Genomic DNA, 21,288 nt, shown 5'->3' on the forward strand with positions numbered 1-21,288 from the left:
TGTCAAAATATACAATGACAGCTGCAAATGAAGTAAGCGCAGCAAGAAAACCAATCGGCATCGCGGAAAAGCGGCAACAATAAACTTCACATCTCCTTTTTAGAAAAGGATAGAAGAGGAAAATGTAAAAGAAAATATATAGATTTAAATATATATGCAAATAGCAATCATGAAAACCTAAATACTTTATTATCAACTGCGGAAGGTAAATTGATACATTACATCTACATATAATTTGCATAAATATTATCGGCTCATCACAGATATCGACAAGAACCGATAGAAAAGTCATAATATCTTTAGCACCACGTAATGGCCGTCTAGACACGATGGCTGGTCCTCAAACTTCAATACATTGCGTGCAATACTGATATGTACGAAACAGAGGCCTTTAAAATCTAGAAAAATTATATCAAATAATAATATAATTTAAAAAAAACAAGAAAATAATTTATAAATAAATAAGTGTATAAATATAAATTAAATTTTTTTATAAAAACATGTCAATTAAAAGTCTTATAAAATCTCTTAGTGATTAAAGTGAATCGTGATCATTTGGAATAATGTCCGTTAATAAATTAAATAAGTGTCGACCCATTAAGACCAGAATTTTATTAACTAAAAATTTAGTGCTGAAATCTTACGCTCGTGAATCCCTCTAACGACAGGTCCATGATCTTTCCGGCGGTAATGGTAAGCCTTCTTTGTGATCTCAATATTATAAGTAGGACGAACTTGCTCTCATCAGGTTTAAAGTCGTACCAGATTGATTTGTACGCCGCGTCGCCGATCATTTTGCTCTAAAGAAGAATGTCGCAAAAATGGCGTGCTATCAATATGATAAATGAGTAAATTGACATAAAAACTTCGTTTATACTATAAAAGAAATAACAGTTCAGACGGAGTTTCATTATACAGAAGTTATCATATACTTGAATTATCATGCTTTCTCACCAATTACGGTATTGTAATTACGGTATTGTAATTACGGTATTGTATCATTGACATTAATCTAAATAATTATGATTAAAATAATATAAGTAATGATTATTTAAGAAATTGTAATTTTTTGCATAAAAACAGGGCTTCTTTTCTAAAGAAACTCGTATATGACACAATATTGTATTATACAAACTCGTATAATTATTGTCGGTGTATTGCAACACATTTACATTAAAAACAAAAAATCTTTTAATTATTTGTTCACATTAAAAAGAAATGGAAAAAGAATATGTAACTTCTCGTTTCAATAGTTGCGTTCTTCATGACGAAAATACAATTGCATTTTTTTTTTAAATTAACACACAATGTATGGCCGAATCGCGTAAATTGACGTTTCTACAGTGACTCAAGAGTAACCTCATTGTTCCGACCTTGGCACTGAGATATTCTCCGCAATAGCAGAAGGTAAACGCCTCTACCGCAGCAGCCACGTAAAACACTATAGCTTTTATTAATGCCGCGCTATCGATTGTATCCGAGTCTTGCATCGTGTTGATCGACTGCAACATCGAATTGCAATATAAATCACTGACTGCTGCAAGACACAAATCGTTTCTTGCGCACTTTTTATCTTTGGCGAGGGATCACATACCGTTATGACCGTGAATCCTACGCAACAGGTCAATAATGTGCTCGACAAGAATTGAATTAGCGCTATATAAGAGAAGATTCTTTCGATTTTATTCGAAAAGATGATGATCCTCTGATGCTTGCCGATCAATGCCTTCATAGAGAAACTTAGCTGTTCATTGTTCTTCACGGGACATATATCCCTCAATGCGTCACATAAAATCTCTATTTGACCACTCGTATGAAGAATCTGAAAAAATGTACATTCTATGAAATCACGTAATATAAATAAAAAAATATTTTACCCTCATCAAATGTAACAGTTGCTAACTATTAGTATATAAAATAAATTATGTATATTATTACACAGGACAAAGTGTAACATGAGATGTTTCATGGTTTAAAAAAAACCTTAAAACAAGAAAAAAATTCAGAGGAACAATGTCCATTTTGAATTTATTTTAAAATATTACAGCCGTCTCTGTGAGCCTAATTATTAAAAGTACGAGAAGCTATAGATTGTAAAATTAATATACATATACAAACTCTGGATAATTCGCTAGCAATTATATTTTACACACTGACAAAGAATATTAATGTTTTAAAGTCCTTTCTTTAGATTAAGATTCTGAAGATATTTCTATATGTTACAATATGAATATATTACAAAATCTAAAAAAACATTAGAAAAAAGTCTTCTTTTTCAATTAAAAAAAATGGAAAAAGTATCAGTGTCATGATAATCGACTATTTCGAATATTGCCATCTTTAGCAGTATGTACATAGTATATTGCTAACAGATAAAAGTACAGTGTCATAAAAACTAATTGCCATTATGCGACATCGCCTAGTAGATTTAGCTTAAAGATATTGAGAGAAAATTCTTCTTTTATAGATCGCACTCACTAACGTAACGAGCAGAGAGTTAAGTACGCCGGTTACAGTGGAAGATGCCAGTTGATGAAGGAATTCCAGACACATAACGAGCTCGTACAGCGGCGATTCGTTACACTGCATTGGGAGCTGTAGTTGCAGCGTAAACGCGCGAACAGGCGTCTCGATTCCGTCGGCATCGTAATCATCGGTATGGGATGCGAGTACCTCGATGCCGAAGCAACATGCCGCTGCTGAATGAAGCCCGATGATCACGTTAGAAATGCGTCGCGACAAGTTTGTCTTGCTCGTCATGATGTGCATTTCGTCGTTGGTGGCTTCCTTCCAGTCTGCAGCCATCGCAGCTAGAGCGTCGTAAAATATACTGCGGCAGTTTACTCTATCTGGGTGTATGGATAAACAATTCACACTAAGATGGGAACACAATAAGATGGATGGGTTTTGGGAAGGAAGCAGGCCTCATCTTTCAAGGTACATTGAACAATAAATATAGTAATATGTATATGTATAAAATTGAATTAAATATAAGTGGTAAATATATTATAGCTTTATCTTTCGACTGTACTTAAATATTATTGCAAGATGGCGATATTTGTATTTTCTAAACTGAGTAGCAAGACTAAAGACAGTCAGATTTAAGTCTGGATCATATAAATCCACTGTATCTTCTTCCTTACATATTTTAAACAATTTAATTGAGACCATTATTGAAAAATAGGTAGAGAAAGACGTAAGATTGCTGTAAGAATCGTGGCTTTCAGGAACGATTTATATTTAAAAAAACTCAATTTTCATCTTCAACTGCGTGAGAAATGTTCTCTTACCGAGTATTAAACCATAAAATAATCAGTTTCAGAGACATCACGGTATACTCGATGGTGACACTTAAACTTTCCATCAAGTACGACATGTCGTCAGTTCTGAAGTGGATAACGAGCCACCAGTACTGATAAGTCTGCACTACGCCGATGGTCAATATCCAAAGGCACCGAAACAACAGCGCGCATGGCGTATTAGGCCAAAATCCGATAATTCGAAGACCGATTTGCACCGAAAGAGAAATAGCTGTGCTTATACCCGTCATTCTATCGCGTTGTGACATCTTACAATTTTATACCTATATACCGGTATACCAATTTGTATCCACTGCTACGTAAAATTTGACCAGAATTTCGACATTTGCGTTATTATATCTGGCGAAAATGTAACTCGAGGTACTTTTCGGTACCTGCTAACGTCGTAAAGTCACGGATTAATACCAAAAGGCTGCGTATGATTTTAAAACGACTCTAGAGCGGCAAGTTGATCACGCAAGGGTCGCTGACTAAACGCAGCGAGGTAATCACCGATCAATTGCGACCAACTGGAAACAAAAGTTACGGCAATTTGCATGAAACAGAGGGGATTAAAATTGCAACAATCGAGAAATGATTGCGACCGCAGCGCGTAATGGCTGTCTTATTCTATCGTAAAAAAATGTCGCAGATGGGACAAATTAGTTGCTTGAAAAATGCAAGAGACGGCTTTTCTACTTACGATCTGCGCAGGAGCGAGCGCGGTTCTAGAATAATGGCTCTTTCAAGAAAGGCATTAAATATACTGAAAGACGTAAAACGAACATCGAGATAAAAATGAACGAAAATGTGACGGGCAATATATTGTACGGTCATATTTCTGTAGACGCGTTTCGCGTTTCTTTTGTACTAAAGAGTATTTAGAGTGCAAAATGTTCATACCCGATTTTTTATTAAAACTCATCTGTCATATTATACAAAAATATTTAATTGACCAAACAATTTCGCGCGATTTTTTGTCAAAAAGCTTTGAAATATATATTTTTTAAGACCTCAAAAGATCAAAGTTTCTTTTTCATTACAAAGTGTTCTGCAATGACTAGAAGTGATAATCTTCTGATGGTGCAATGTCAGGATGAAGGTGCAATAGAAGATCTCAATTCAGCTGTCTAAGTTTGCGCTGAGTTTACATCAAAGTGTGAGGTCTTGCGTTATCGTGGTGATAAACAATGGCCTTCTGAATGCCCGAATGCTTCTCCTGTAGATTGTTTCTTTCAAATTATCCAACTGTTAACGGTACTTTTCGGAATGAATCGTTTCGCCAACGGAGCGAAAAAAAGGATTACTGCCTTACAACCCCACCAAACAGATAGCGTCACCTTCTGAAAGTGCAAATCAGCTTTTAGTATGAGTTTATTTCTTTTCTTTCCAAGTCTGTTTGAGACGAACTGAATTATTCCGGAACTGTAGAATCCATTCATCCTTAATCGCTCCAAAAGTGAAACTTTAACAAGTCTCTCGAGCAAGAAATTATGCCGCAAAGACTCGATTTACTTTAGTCAGCGTATAATATCAAGATAAGAATTTTATTAACGGAAAATTCAGTGTTGGAATCTTACGTTCGTAAATCCTTCTAGCGACAGATCCATAATCTTTCCGATTATAATAGTAAGCCTCCTTTGTGATCTCAGTATCATAAACAGAACGAGCTTGCAAACGAAACTCGTTGGGTTTGAAGTCGTATCAGATTGAATTATACGCCGCATCGTCGATCATTTTGCTCTGAAAAAGAGTGTCCAAAAATGTTGTATTGACAATGAGATAAGTGACTAAATTGACTTCGTTTATACTATTAAAAAAGCAACAATTCAAGCGTAATATGAATACAATACATACAGAAGACATCATATGCTTCAATTATTTAAAAATATATACATATATTTGCCAAATAATTACGGAATTATTGGTATTAATTAAAGTAATTATCATTTAAACAATATACGTATTAATCATTTCAATAATTATTACTTAATATGTAAAAACAGGACTTCTTTTTTTTAAGAAATAACATGTATAATTATTATTGTGGATGTATTGCAACACATTCATATTGTAAGAAAAAAGAAGATTTAACTTCTTGATTAAACAGTTATGCATTCTCCATGATAAAATTGTCATTTAATATCACCATACAACTTATCATTATTTAATATCGTCAAACAATGTATGACTGAATCACGTATGTAAATTGACATCTCTACAATGCAAATCAAGCGTAACTAGCGTAAGGATCTCATTGTACTTCCGACCTTGGTACTAAGGTACTCTCCGTAAAAGCTAGAAGATAAACGCCTCTATAAAACACAATAGTTTTCATTAATGCCAAGCTATCGATCATATTCGAATTGATTGCAATATAGAACTGCGATATATACTCCGTTCAACGAGAGATTGAGAGTAGATTGGACGAAAACTCGTCCGTCACACGCAGGTTTCCCCCCACGGAAGACCTAGAAAGCCCTCCACCACACTACCGACTACCGTGCCGTATACGAGCGCGCTACGCTCTTTCCACTTTGCCCGCCTATACGCAGAACCAATAGTCTCAATAGTCTCAATCTCTCGTTGAACGGAGTATAGATCGCTACCGCTGCAAGACACAGATCATTATTTCTTTCCAGTTTTGACGATCGATTATTTACTGTTACACTCATGAACTCTAAGCAGCAGATCACCAAAGTGCTCGACAAGAATTGGATTAGGACATGGATCATGTAACGAAAAATTCTTTCGATTTTGTCCGAAAAGATAATAATCTTTTGATGCCTGCCGATTAAGTTCCTTCATAATAGAAACAGCGAGACGTTGGTTCTTTTTGGGACATCCCTCAATGCGTCACACAAAATATCTATTTGACCGCTCGTATGAAGAATCTAAAAGCACACATTTTTAAAACCTCGTAATATAAATGGAAAGAGATTTCACACTATCGAAAATAAGTTGTAGAATGGTATAAAGTATAAATTATATATATTATTATATAGAACAAAGTGTAACATGTGAGAAATATTTCATATCATTGGAATCTTAAAATAAGAAGAAAAATCATATAAACAAATGTTCAATTTTAAATTTATTTTAAAATTAATGCCGTTTCTTTGAAGCGGCATAATATGCCTATTAGGCATAATATGCGAATATAGTTATAGATTATAAAATTAATATGTTTACACGCTCTAAATAATTCGCTAGCAATTATGCATATTTTATATGTTGATAAAAAATTGTTATTAAGTTTCTTTCTTCAGATTAAAATTCTACAAATATCTTTTCGTATATTACAATATTATATATATTACAAAATCTAATTAAGTAAGGTAAGTAAGAAGAAAGTCTTCTTTTTGTATCTAAATATATCAGTGTCATATGACAATCCGAAGTTCGGATATCCATTGTTTTCTTTCACATTCAATAGTATATATGCTAAAATAAACATATTACTAATAAATAAGTACAGTGTCGTAAAAGATACAGTAACTGATGCCGTCACACAATATCGTCTGGTTAGATAGATATAGCCTAAAGATATAAAGAGACAATTTTTCTTTCGCAGATTGCACTCACTAACGTGTCGATCAGAAAGTTCAGTATACCGATCATGGCGGAAAATACCAATTGATGAAGAAACTCCAGACACATAACGAGCTCGTACCACGGCGACTCGTTGCATCCGAATGGGAGCTGTAGCTTCATCAATGTAAACTCACGAACGGGCGCCGGGCGTCTCGATTCCATCGACGTCGTAATTATTGGTCTGAAATACGAGCACGCCAAAACTATAGGAAAACGCAGCTTCTGAAGCCCGATTATCATGTTGGAGAAGCATCGCTACAGATTTGCCTTAGTCGTCATGGTCTGAATTTTGTGAATGGCCAAATTCCCTCCAGTCTGCAGCCATCGCAGCTAGAACGTCGTAAAATATACTGTGGTAGTTTATTCTATCCAAATGTAAGGATAAACAATTCGCACTAAGATAGGAACACAATAAGATGGAAAAGAATGGCTCCCAGGAAGAGAGCAGGTCTGATTTTTTAGTGTACATTTAATGATAAATATATAAAATATACAGCGGTAAACATAGCTTTACGTAAAAATCGATTGCACTTGAATATTATTGCAATAAAATGGCAATGTTATATCGCAAATAAATTTGAATTAAATACACTGCATCTTCTTTATTATATATTTTGATTGTATTAAATGAATAGAAACTTTTGTTGAAAATTAGATAGAAGAAGACGCAAGATCTTTACTTAAGAAAAAAAAAGTATTGCTGTGAGAATCGTGGCTTTCAGGAATGATCTATATCAAATAAACTCGGTTTCCATCTTTGACTGCGTGAGAAATATTCTCTTACCGGCTATTTGACCACAAAATAATCAGTTTCACTGACATTATTACACTGTATCCATGGTGACACTTAACCGTCCATCAGATGCGTCATGTCGTCGGTTAAGTGAATAACGACCCACTAGTACTGGCAAAGTCTGCACTACGCCAGTGGTCAGTAGCCAAACATCCCGAAACAATACGGCGCATATGCCAAATCCCAACAATTCGAAAACCGATTTGCACCGAAAGACCAACAGTGCTCGTCATTTTATCACGTCGTGACATTTTATACCAATTAAAGTATACCAATACCGATATAACAATTTATACCTACATAAGATTTAGCAGACAATTATTCGACACTTGCGTTATCCGAAATGTAACTTAGAGTATTCGACTATTAACGTCGTAAAGTCGGATTACAATGCCAATGGCTGCGTATGATTTTAAAACGATTGTAGAGCGGTAAGTTGATCACGCAAGGGTCGCCGAGTAAACGTAGCCATAGAAGTAATCACCGATCAATTGCAACCAACTGAAAACAAGTGTTCTGGTGGTTTACACGGGACAAAGGGGATTAAAATTGCAACAATCGAAAGATGATTATGAGCGCATAATCGCACAACGTGTACAATGATTGCCTTATTTTGTCGTAAAAAATGTCTACGAGACAAATTGGTTACTTGAATAATGTAGGAAACAGCTTTTCTACCTATGCTTCATGGTAGCGATCGAGCTCAAGTCTGGAATAATGGCTCTTTGAAGAAACGTAAAAATACGGCAGAGAAAACGTTCTGAGATAATAAATCATATATAATATAACTGTATTAATAAGATTTCTCCCTCATCTGTGTCACAAGATCAACTACGAGATATAATAAAAGCAAACAATTTATATTTCTTTGTATCCACGATGTGCGTTATTAAATTGTTACAATCAATTTATATAAAGAAATAAATAATATTTTGACTTTCTCACAACGTGTATACACAGTTCTAAGCTTCTTCGACATCAATACATTGCGTATAAAACAGATATGTACGACGCGGATGCTTTCAAACTCTGAAAAATTAAGTAATATGAAATATATCAGTGCAATAAGTCTGTGAAAATAGATCGATAAAACAGTACTATCATTGCAAACGATATGAATAATATAAATTATGTATAATATTTATCATCTTAATAGTAATTATACATATAGCATGAAAAAAGTGCGAGATACCAAAAGTTGCTTTCACATAATATGCGGTCAGCTGTATTGTATCCTAAAACTATTGTTTTGTTTAAAATGATATTAAATCTGTTCTACATTATATTCACACATTTAATGAGAAATACAAATGAGAAATGCAAATAGCTAATTTTGATCCCACGATCAAACGTGTATTATAAGATAAATGAGATGTTAAACATAAAGTATAAAATATAATTCTTATCATTCTCTCTTTTCATAGTAAAAACGATATAATATAAACACCTAATATATATTACAATATATCTATTCTTAACTTATATGTAGCTATGAGAAAAGTTCACAATTTCATCAATTTATTGAAATCTTACGTTCGTGAATCCTGCCAATGATAAATCCATAAATTTCCCCGCAGTGATCGTTAGCCGTCTTTGCGATCTCATTATCACAAACAGCAAAATGCGACAATCTCGAGGCTTGAAAGCATACCAAACAGATTTATATACAGCGTCGCCGATCGTTTGACTCTAAAATACAAATGTAGACAAAAGTGCATGCCATGTAGAAAAACGAGATGTTGTCCTTGTCACGTATGACGCGGTGCTTCATTTTTACACGAGCAAAATCTCCCCAAAACGATCCAATCTTTTATAACACAACGTAGTGATCTTTTTTAACAACCTGACACAAAAAAAGAAAAAATTGACAAAAATGATTTCAGGTACTCACCTTATTACTCAGATATTCGCCAGCGAAACAAAAGATAAACGCTTCCAAAGTGATAGCGATGTAAAAAAACAGGGTCTTCACTAACATCCTGACGCCTTCATCTGTACCCAATGACTGCAAGTCCAGAAAAGAGTCAGAAAGAAAGTTCGACGTGTTCGCTGTAAAGCAAAGATCGCAGACGCGCGGGAAGCAAGCGGTCATCTCCCACTATCGTGCCAACATTGCCAACTCGCGTGGGTCGCAATGGGCCTTGTGTGAAGGATAAAAGAAAAGAGATCGAGGATATCCGGTCAGATTTATTGCTTTTCGAGATGGAGAGATGAATCTTCAAAGAGCTCGAAATCATGCCAATACGTTCACATAGAAATCTTTTTACTTGCTTTCTGCCTGCGGCGAGGTAATGGCGATTCGTGTCTACCGTGCGGTTTGAATGAATTAACATGAGTGTGTGAATCTGAGACCGCTGCCATTTCGAATACCATGAAGTGCTCGAAGCAAAAACATGTGTTTAGCACATAAAACGTAAGTAACTTATAATACCGTAAGTAACATAAGTAACATATAAATAACTGTATGTACGTCTATAAATAAGATTAAAAGTTTATATTGTCATTTGTTTCCGATCAGATGTTCCACGTGTCTGTGCAATGTGCAAGTGTATGCATCACGTCATTTATCATTATCAGATATACTTAAAACGCTTAACTTTTATTATGCGCATTTTATAAAGCGCAATAATTAGTGCGGTGGAAAAATTACAAAGTATGTACGACACTTGAAAATCAAAATTTTTTTTAACAAAGCGTTTGCGTTTGCAGATCTCGGATACTCACGGTTACTATGAGGAACCCGATGCAACATATGATCACCGTATTTGAAAGAAATTGCATCAGCGCGATGTCAGAGAAAAGACTCTCGATGTTCTCCGAAAAAGTGATAATCTTATGGTGTTTATTGATTAAGGATCTCACAATGGCAGAAGGTAAATCATATTCGTTATCTTTAGGGCAAATCCCTTCCACTTCCTGTTGCATAAGGTCTATTTGCCCCCCAATGTGCAGCATCTGTATATTATATTAGTAAAATAAACGTTATAATTATTCAGTTACATGGCTGCTAAACAAAAGTATTTCAACTGTGTCAATAATATTGCATAAAAACAATCTTTAGTCATTTATATAACTTAGACATTACTATAAAATACAGCATATGTATGAAAAAAAGAACGGTTTTTGCGAAAATACGTAAATATTAAGCTAAATACAGATGTAAAAATAATTATATTGGACCTTCTCTCTCTAAATAATTATATTAAACGCTCAAGCTGGTTGTTTGAGAATGTCAAAACTTTTTACAGTATATTAGTATCATATTTAATAATCCTATAATTAGCAAAAACGTAATTATTTTGATGGTCCAACATCATTATTTTCAGATCTGTATAATATCTAGCCCAATTTTTATATACTTTTATTCTTTCCAGGAAACCATTTTTTTCGTATATTTATCAAATAAGAAAAAATAGTTAATAAGTATAAACATTTTGACCGATAAGTGATTCTCACAAATAAATAAAGCCGAATTGATAAAGACATCCATGATGGAGGGAGGTCCAGGTCGAACCTTGGTTGGAGTGATATTTTTTACAGTAAATTCTTTACACAATGATTTAAAAGGATGCTTTTTAAGTGTCAAAAAGTTAAATCGATTATCGATTTAAGTATGTTGAATTTACTTTCTAACACTGTGTTTCAAGACAGACAAATGATCAACTCGTAATTTAAGGATAAAACGTGTATACGAATATTATTAGGCTATAATAAATCAACCCGAACGAAAACGGCATATTTCTATTTATTTGTGACAAAAAATTTCTGCTAAATAAAGTGCGATGTACAATTTGTCTCGCAGGTACCTGCAATATATGCAAACCTGCACATGGCCTAAAAAAGGGAGAAACAGATGGCCACGCTGACCGTTTCAAACTCTTTTTCAGGTACTAACGTCGTCAAAATAAATGGAAACACCAGCCGGCCCACGGTAAACCATTCAAACGAAGCAAAATGTGGTTGCAAGGTCTTGTTCACCTCGCGATATGGGGAGGAATATGGGGAGTAAAGGGACATGAAGCAGCCGGGAAAGAGGGACCACCCCTCCCAAGCATGGAAACCAATGTGGAGCCGACGTTACGTTCGCATGCGCATAGATCTTTAGATCGAAAGCGTAAACGACGCGAGCCTGATGATGAACCTGAAAGAGGGGATAAGGTTGAGATCTGCGCCTGCGGGCATCGATCGCTCCTAACTCCTATATAGCGATCGAGAAACTGTCTCAGAACGTTTCACGTATGACACGTGTGTTACCTGCGCCTGGGTTTTGTGCCATTTAGCTTCTGTTTTGCTATCTTTCGTGCAATTTACTTTTTCTTAAAATGTTTTCTTTACATTCGTACCTGGCGCATAAATCGCGATCTAAATAACAAATACAATATTGTGTTGATTTTTTTGCTTTTGATTAGTTTTATCTAGGAATTGTTTGTTCGTTTTAATTGATATTTTTATTACTCTTTAAGGAAACTAAAATACTGATTCATTTATTTTTTAATAATTAAATAAATCAATATTTTAGTTCGCAAAACAATAAGTTTACGATATAAGAGGAATGTATTATATGGTCTGCAATAAAAGTAAAACAAATCGCTTTAAATCAAACTTTAAACACAATTTTACATGTTGTTCAGTAAACAACAAAGTGTTTTTTAATCTTGGCTCTTTCTCTCATATCAGACTCTGCATAATATTATTGACTTGATTCAATCTGTTTTTCAATTAAACGACATTATTTACTTCACTCGATATATAAAACAAAACGTTTCACATTTTACAGTTTTGGAAAGTTCTTCTTTGTGACTTCCTGAGTTTTTTTATAATATCTTGAGCATATTTTTATCTTATATTACGTATTTTTCCTACAAATCATTTATATTTAACTACTAAAAGTCTATAAGAGACGCCGTCACGCAATTATTTAACAATTTCTCTTTTACTGTTTCTTGCGAAATTGATCTCATTGTAAATGGGGAAGAAGTGAAGCACAAAAATATTATAAAAATACACAATAACAGAAAAAATAATAAATAGTTACTATATTTGCACTACGCATTGACAGAATTTAGACAGCTAAATTAAATCACAATAACAAATGAATTTTTAATAAGATAGAAATTGAAAGTTACAGAACTCATCAAGTATACTACGCGACAAATTATTTACGACTAACTGAATCGAAGAAAGCAATCGATGAAAAAATTCTTTCAGTATCGACAATATCGGCTTTTTTTTAGTATCGACATAACATATAAACAATCAAATGTCTATGATGTTATTAAAAATATCTTCGTTCAACTATGAACTGTTCAAAAGAAATTGATATGCTATGATTTGATCAGTTTCATAAATTATTGTATATATACACAATATCTACATGCACAATATTTGTAATATTTATTATCGTAAAATCTTTGTCTATTAAATCTTCCAGTAGTTATCTTTTTATCTAACGACGTATTTTTATGTTACAGAGAGAATAAGAGAGATTTTTATTAAGAATGAGAGAAATTGCTTCTTTTTGTTATTAAGAATTACTCATGCATTACAAAATTATAGAAATAATATTGCAGTGCGTTGAAACACAGCAAGAAAAATTGCAAACGCTGTCGATCGCAACTCACCAACGTAACCATTAATGCGTCGAGCATGCCTATGGCGGAGGCGATCGCCATTAACTGAACAAATTGCACGCACACCACAATCTCGTAGATTGGCGATTCGCAGAATGCGAAGGGCAGTTCCATTTTTATAAGTAACTCTCGACAATCGTCGTCAGTCTGCTTGCGAAAGTTGACGGACGCGGTGCTGTAAAGCAACACCGCCGTCGAGTAAACACCGATGGTCAATTTTGAGCAGCGATGCGCGAGGACCGCCTTGTCGATCATGGCGTACATGTTGGAATACTCGCGCCAGTCGTTGGACATCGCTGTCAGGAGATCGTTGAATATTCTGCAATGCAACATTTCGCAACGCGACGCAACACTGATCTACATTCGCGGAAAAATGCGCTCCTCCAGCTCGCGAGAGAAGGGAAACGACGAAGTCGATTGCCAAGCTAGTTTTCTCTTTCCTCTTCATCAAAGACAGAAGTTTCTGACTATTAAATGTTTCCGAATAGCTGCACTGTATTACTAATTAATGCGAAGTAAAAAAAAATCGTAACATTTACATTATTTTTACAGCACAAGACGTATCTTTTCAGACAGCCCGACTAGGCATTACTTTAGTGACACTTTGTTGCTTGGCAATCAACGTATTTCACATATTATTATTATTATCTTCAATTCTTAAGGATTAATTTAACATGAAAATAGGACGAATATTTATTTATAAGTACCACATTACCGGTTATTGGCCCACAGGACAATCAGCTTAAAGAAGAGGAGACTGTACGGCAAGGTGGTGCTTAAATTGTCTATCAGATTCGGCAATTCTTCGGCGCTGAAGTGCGCCAGAAGATAATGATACTGGAAGATCAGCCCTGTTCCCATCACCAGTGTCCAAAGCAGTCTGAAGAAAATCGAGGAATTTGGCCATATCCCAGTAAGACGGAGGCCGATTTCGACCGGTCGACTGACAGTGCTGATCGGTATCATCGCGCGTAAAATTCCACGTTTTCTTTTTTTTTCACTCTGTTAACGGAGCAGAACGAAACGGACGTAAGTTCCTGACGAGAGGCTTCCGTACGATCGCTGCACGTACTCGCTGAAGGATAAGCTTCAAGATATTAACATGAAGATCAGATACGGCCCCACCTTAACGGCCGCCGACCAATCGCAAACGCTAGACGTGTATTTCCGTGGTGTGCTTAGAAATGCAGAAAGAAAAAGTTACAACGATCGAATGATGATTGCAGGTCTCGAACGAGCGAAGAATCGACGAGGGCGCTATTTGGTAGCTTCCGGAACGGGAAAACCCCCTGTCGCCCGTTATTGCCGAGTGATTTACTTTAATAATGCAAGGAAATAGGAAAAAGTTGCGGCGTGCCAGTGCAAGAGCAAAAATCGCCAGAATGACCGTCGTCGAGAGAAGTTTCTGAAAGTAGCGAACATAAGTTCCAGCCATAAGAACATAGTGCTGAATCTTCGCGAATGATCGGTCGAGATGCATAAGGAAATGCAACAGGCAGAAGATAAATCATATGTAATTTTGATTTGGATGTGAATTTAAAGTGATTTTGGATCGGCAATCTATATGCTGATATATTTATGTGTCTACTGATACAGATGTCTATATCTGCCCTGAACGAGAGAATTTTAATAAAAATTGAAGACAATAAGCATTTTTTTTTAAATAGAATTTTGTACGATAAAAATGGCGAGGTAAATACTACTTCATATATTTTTAAATCATAAGAACATTTAGCATGTATATAGATATATATCTCTTCATCTCGTTCTCGAAGTTTGTAAAGAGATAAGCGGAACGTGTAAGCAATGATAAAAGTGAGTAAAATTATATGAAAATAAAATATTTACGTAGCACATAATCACTTAAAATAATACAATATATGTATATAATATGCAAATATGTGTACAAGTTTATATAGACTTTGCAAATGATATATTTTTGTTGATCAAGACATTGCAAGCAGCACCGATACGTAAGAAGCAGAAGCTTTCAGAATCTGAAACATAATATCGTTTTACATTTGAAAGAATCTTGTGGTTTAAAAGACAGGATTTTTAATATCTTACACTCGCAAAAACTTCCAAAGACAGATCGTTAAATTTCCCGATTGTTAAAGTCAATCGCTTCTGTGATCTTAATATTAAAATTAATAAAATTCGACTTTCGCTGGGCTTCGCATTATACCAAAGAGCCTCATAAGCTGCTTTTGCGACTGACTTGCTCTGCAAAAAAAAAAGAAAAAACTAGCAATAAAATCGTGCCATTCATGAAATATTTAAGCAGATTGTTTGCGAAAAGAATCTGGCTTTCTAAAGATTATATTACCATGCTGAAAAATTCGTATGATAAAACAATTGTCTGCAAAGTAAAAATTAATTTTTATACATATCACTAGTATTTATGGCAAAGTATTTAATCTAAACCTTATTGCTAAGATATTCTCCAGCAAAGCAAAAGATGAACGCTTCCAAAGTGATAGCGATATAAAAGAACAGGGACTTCAATAACATGATGTACCCTTCGTTACCTTTGATAGACTGAAACGTTGAAAAAAAGATTTTACGTCATTTAACGTATACACATATGTACATATCGAGTTTATAATTCACTTATAGCTATGTATATTATTATATACATATATATTATCTACATATGTATATCACTTATCTAGCGCATTATATTTTTATTTAAAAAAACTCACTATCACGATCACGAATGCTATGCAACATATAACTAACGTGTTCGTAAGAAACTGCATTAGTGCAATGTAAGAGAAAAGATTCTCGATATTGTCTGAGAACGCAATGACATTTTGATGTTTGCGAATAACTGCGCTCTTCGCGTCCTTATATGATTTATATTCGCAGTCTTTTGAGAAGAGTTCGAGTAACCCTCGGCACACAATGTCTATTTGCCCGCTTATGTGAATTATCTAAAAGTTTAAGTCACTTTGAAAAATGGACAAAATTTTCACATATAATACAGATCATCGCAATTATACGCTACTAAATGATATTTAATACAAAACATTCATTAAAAGAGCAAATGAAAGAAACTTACCAGTGTTATGATCAGTGCGTCCAGCATCCCAATGACCGAGGCGTTGCTCAACAACTGTATAAACTGAATGAACATGACGATTTCGTAAACAGGGGAAAATTCGTAAACGAAAGGGAATTCCATCTTAAGAAAGAGCTGATTCTCTCCTGTGCTGGACCCGTTGTTGCTGTTAAATTCCATTATGACAGAGACGTAGATCACAACGGCTATCGAATACACCCCGATAATTAACATCGAGCAACGATGAGAAAGAATTGCTTTATTCGTCATAGTGCGCACGTTGAAGGCGACGGTGCCGCAGTTGCGCCAGTCTTGCGACATCAATGTCAAAATGTCGTTAAACAATCTGAAAAGATTGTTATCTCTCCACATCATACAAACTAATTAGTCTGATTGCAGATTTCAAAGTACATAAAAGAAAATTGTAACTACAAATTTTTTATGAACAGGAAAACGGGATTGCTATAGTTTCCAAATTCTTCTCTGTCATTTTTCTATACCTTAAAAAAAGGACGTCAAATATTGACGAATAACTCGATGGTATTACGCAAAAGTTCAGCTTGTGTCGAAATAAATAACGGAATTTCTTACTTCTGATTCTGCCAGAGAATAATCAGCTTCAAGCAGAGCAAACTGTAAGGCAGCGTGGTGCTGACGCTGTCCACTAAATCGAGAAAGTTTGCGGTTTCGATGCAGACGACGATGTATCTGAACTGGAATGTTTGAGCGAGACCTAAGGAGATCGTCCACAAGGTCCGATATAAGATGTTGTAAGATCCCGGCCAAATCCCGATAGCGCGCAGCCCGAACTCAACCAAGGGGCTCACGGTGGACGTAAGATCCATTTTACGTTAACTTTAACATAAAAACCGTATTTGGCGCGTTTGACAGTAAGCTTCTCTTAATGCCGCCCTTTTAATAGCAGCCGTCGAAAAGTTACCACGTCGCAACATCGAGTAATCCTCAAGAATTCCAGAGGGTTCGTCGCCCAGGCATGAACCCGGCGATCGTCGACCAGTCGAAATTATTCATCGCACACATTACGTGGCATATTATAAGAGAGGAAAAATACTATGGCTATGATTTCAGGTTTGCCGAAGAAAAAATAATATATCATAGGTAACAAGTTTCGTGCTCCTCCACGTCGAATATCTCCAGGTGTGCGATCACAATGTTATTTGCTTTAAAAATGCAAAAGGTGCGTTTCGGGTAAGCTTGTGCATCGTGATGCGCTACCGAGTTATAATCGAAAGTAAGATGGAGAACTTCGCAAGGGAGGGAGTCGGACATCTTCGACACAACCGATGCGCGAAGCGTGACGCAGTGTTCTGTGTTCAACCGCCAGTGTGCAGTGTCAAGAGTGGATGTCTTAAGTTGCTTTATATCTAGTGTGCTGTGTGTATTATATGTGCTGTGTCCTTAAATTTATTACTTCATAATAGACATTAATCAATAGACTTATTTACTCAAGAGAGGTGCTGATTGATGTTTCTTGCAATATATTTTATGTTACCGGACAAATAATTTTGTTATGAATTGGCCTCTCTTTGTTCTCTTTTTCTTTATTAATCGATGGACTTATCTCTATTTTGAAGGCAAAATAAATAGCGAGAAATGAATAAAGCCGCACAAAAAAGTACTTTTGCACATATTTAAATATTCGTTTATACAATTCTTGCTATACGTCAGTTAATATTTCGATTCGAGGCGTTTATTGCACCGCAAGAGTTTAATTTTCATCTATATTTGTACAAGATTTTTATAGTTTTGTGTTTCAATACATGGCGTGTAACACCGACACATAAGACGCAGATGCCTTCAGAATCTACGAGAAAAAGACATAATATTAATTTTGTTGTTTAACAATTAAATTTCATAGTTTTGTAATTATAAAGAGAGTTAATTAGTAGAGAGCATGAAATAAATATTGAAACAAAAATTGAATCTCCTTTACAAAGAATCTTGCTGGCTAATAAGAGTTATCAATTAAATTACGAAAGTAATGTTTAATTCGTAGCACTTAAATATCATATTTACAATCATATCACTGCTGTCATTAATTAAAGAAAACGAAAATCTCAAAATTCTTACGCTCGTAAAACCCTCCAAAGATAAATCTATGAATTTTCCGGCTGTAATTGCCAATTCCTTCTGAGATCTCAATATTAATAAGAACAAAATTTTACTCTCCGTAGGCTTTAATTCGTACCAAAATGAATTGTACGCCGCCCGGTTTATAGTCTTGCTCTAAGACAGAGAGAAATAAGATATTAACACGATGTGAAACTTCGCAATTCTTCTCTTACTCTTTTTTTCTCACCTTGGAACTGAGATATTCGCCACTGTAGCAAAGTATAAACGCTTCCAAGTTCACGACGGCGTAATAAGGTAAGATCTTCATCATCACGATGTCGGGAGAGTTTAACGACTACGGTTCAGAGACGGATTCTTCTCGAACAAATCGTAAAATTCTGTTCGAGACGAGCGTATCGGGAATACTCACAGTTACAATTACGAATCCGAGGAAGCAAATAACGAACGTGTTTGAGAGAAACTGCATCAGTGCCATGTAACAGAACACATCCTCGATATTGTCCGCTAAGGCAATAATCCTTTGATGTCTATTCACGACAGATCTCAATGCGACTATACGCGAGTCGCGTTTGTCCTCGGCAACAGGGATCTCCAGCAATTCATGACACATTACGTCGATCTGACCGGCGATGTGGAGTATCTAAAAATGATGACCCAAAATTGTCCTGAAAGCTATACAATCTGTCAACGACTAGGGCACGTTAGGGATCTGTTAACTCAAATATCTGGCACTCAAATTTCTCCGTTGACACAGAATTCATTTTCATTGCGATGTCAAGTTTCGTTAACAATCACGCGTTATATTGATAACGCTAACATAACAAACATCATTATGTTAACGTTAACAATATAATATCAATATTTGTCATTAATATTTATGTTAGCGTTTAAAAGAAAATTAAAACAGGAGAGGAGTGAAATAGTGACTGAATAAAATTGGGCTTTTTCAGGGAGAAACGCAACGCGCTCTGATCGGTTTCGGAACCAACTTACGAATGTCACCATGAGAGCATTCAGCATTCCCGCTACGATTGCCGACGTGAATTGCAGAAGAAATTGCGTGAGCATGACAATTTCGTAAAACGGCGACGCACTGCACTTGGACGGCAGTTTCATTTTAACAATAAACCGCTTCTCTTCGACAAGTTGCTCAGAGCCCGCGCTCTTTTGAGCGATCACGTCACTCGCCCCAAATAAAAGTAGCACGATTGTATATGCACCGATGCTGCATTTTGAAAATCGATGGGATAAAATCGCTTTGTTCACCATCGGCTGCAGTTTTGATCGAGTGGACGCGCACTCGTTCCAATCTTCGGCCATCATCGTAAGAATATCATAAATAATACTGGATAACACGGCATATATACACGTAGATTATTAATAAACACAAACTAAGAGCAGTAATTAAATTTCCAAAAAATTAAATTCCACTCGGGAAAACCTCGATTCAATTTTCTATAAAAAAAAAAACATGTCTAAGGTAAAATCTGTCGCGATGTAACATGTTTAATGTTGAACAGTTTTTTCATGACCATCAGGTGTCAAATTAACTGTTTCGCTATAACACATTCAACCTCGAGTTAAAAAAAAATATTTAGTTAGTTTTAAATAGAAATATTCACGCATGTTCATTCCTTATTCACCAGTTGACAACATCGCTAACAAGTCTTACCGCCCGTTCAGCCAGAGAAGGCTCAACTTCAGAAACAGCAGGCTGTTCGATAAGCACAGACTCATAGAGTCCATGAGGTTTGGCAGAGTATCGGAACCGATGTGAGCGAAGAGGTACCAATACTGCAAGAACTGCGAGGCAACCATCGCCATCGTCCAAACGACGCGCATCAGGTATCTACACGAGGAATCCGGCCAAACGCCGATCAGCCGCAAAGTGAATTCCATCGGACCGCCGATGGTGCTCGTAGGTATCATTCTTTCCCTCTTTGTCCCGTGCTTCTCGATTAATTGACTGATTCCGACAATTGTTACAGCCCCGACCGCACCGGCCGTCTCTCCGGTCAAAACCGACGTAGATTCGCAGTTCTATCACGTTTCTTCCGAAAAAGAAGACGGACCCTTCCTGATTAAGTGCGACCAGCCGTGAGTCACGTGCTTACGTACACCGGGCACTGATATTCGGGTGGAATCTCGCGGCTAGCTAAACGCCATGTTACGCCGTAAAAACTTTCCACGAGGCCTGATTGATCTCATGGAGGCAGCGGATAAAGTGCTGCTTGCGAACGACTACCGTCCAACTGCAATTATCTAAGACCATTACACGAGGCGCACGTAAATGTATAACGACCGCTTTGACTATCAACGGAGAAAGGGACGTAAGAGATAGAGCAATCGAGCGATAGAGCGACTCCGTCGTGCGCTCGCGACACCGCCGACGAGATATCATGAAACGTTTGCTTTAAAAATGCACGGTTATAATCTATCTAATCGTTCCGCGGACTCTCGGGCAATCATGTGGAAAATTAAAATACAATTGTCCGCGGATAATGAAATATAATGGCGAGCCATAATAGTTCAATTTGTCGCATCGCGTCTGCTATACATCATGGAGGACTCGCTCGAGCGACGCTTTCGCATCAGCCGCCTTATCATTTCATTCTGACAGATTAATATATAAAAAAAAATTTTTTTATGCGTTCGAAATTAATTAAAGAAAATGTAAACTTCGTGTTTTTTTTTCCCCAAACATGTGTACACGTATCTTTTTTCGTTCTTGTGAAAATGTGAACTGTGAACTTCATAGCTTTTTCAAACATATATTATCTTTTTTTTCCTTTTGTAACCGGCAGAAACAATTTTTCA

The 21,288-nt window shown here is 35.9% G+C and overlaps 2 protein-coding genes and 1 pseudogene across 2 annotated transcripts in view; all 3 read right to left on the bottom strand.

Moving 5' to 3' along the window:
- Positions 1–6,223, bottom strand: part of LOC112459420 — a 12,174-nt gene extending 5,951 nt beyond the window's left edge. Inside the window, 6 exon segments of the mRNA XM_025023500.1 lie at positions 647–800; positions 1,374–1,502; positions 1,595–1,822; positions 2,479–2,830; positions 3,291–5,042; positions 5,963–6,223. Coding sequence (XP_024879268.1) covers positions 647–800; positions 1,374–1,502; positions 1,595–1,822; positions 2,479–2,830; positions 3,291–3,568 — 1,141 coding nt within the window. The 5' untranslated portion in view covers positions 3,569–5,042; positions 5,963–6,223.
- A 2,957-nt stretch (positions 6,224–9,180) lies between these two features.
- LOC112459421 lies at positions 9,181–17,885 on the bottom strand (annotated as a pseudogene).
- LOC112459419 (odorant receptor 85b-like) lies at positions 17,883–20,420 on the bottom strand. Its single transcript, XM_025023499.1, has 6 exons — positions 20,144–20,420; positions 19,465–19,816; positions 18,881–19,111; positions 18,698–18,805; positions 18,469–18,624; positions 17,883–18,202 (listed from the first exon to the last, which is right to left on the bottom strand). Exons 1-6 carry the CDS (start codon positions 20,398–20,400, stop codon positions 18,152–18,154), a joined length of 1,155 nt encoding a protein of 384 aa, XP_024879267.1. The 5' UTR covers positions 20,401–20,420; the 3' UTR covers positions 17,883–18,151.
- Positions 20,421–21,288: the final 868 nt, after the last annotated feature.

Source organism: Temnothorax curvispinosus, unplaced genomic scaffold (assembly GCF_003070985.1).
Source record: "Temnothorax curvispinosus isolate PA1 unplaced genomic scaffold, ASM307098v1 QBEX01009828.1, whole genome shotgun sequence".
Taxonomy (NCBI): Eukaryota; Metazoa; Arthropoda; class Insecta; order Hymenoptera; family Formicidae; genus Temnothorax; species Temnothorax curvispinosus.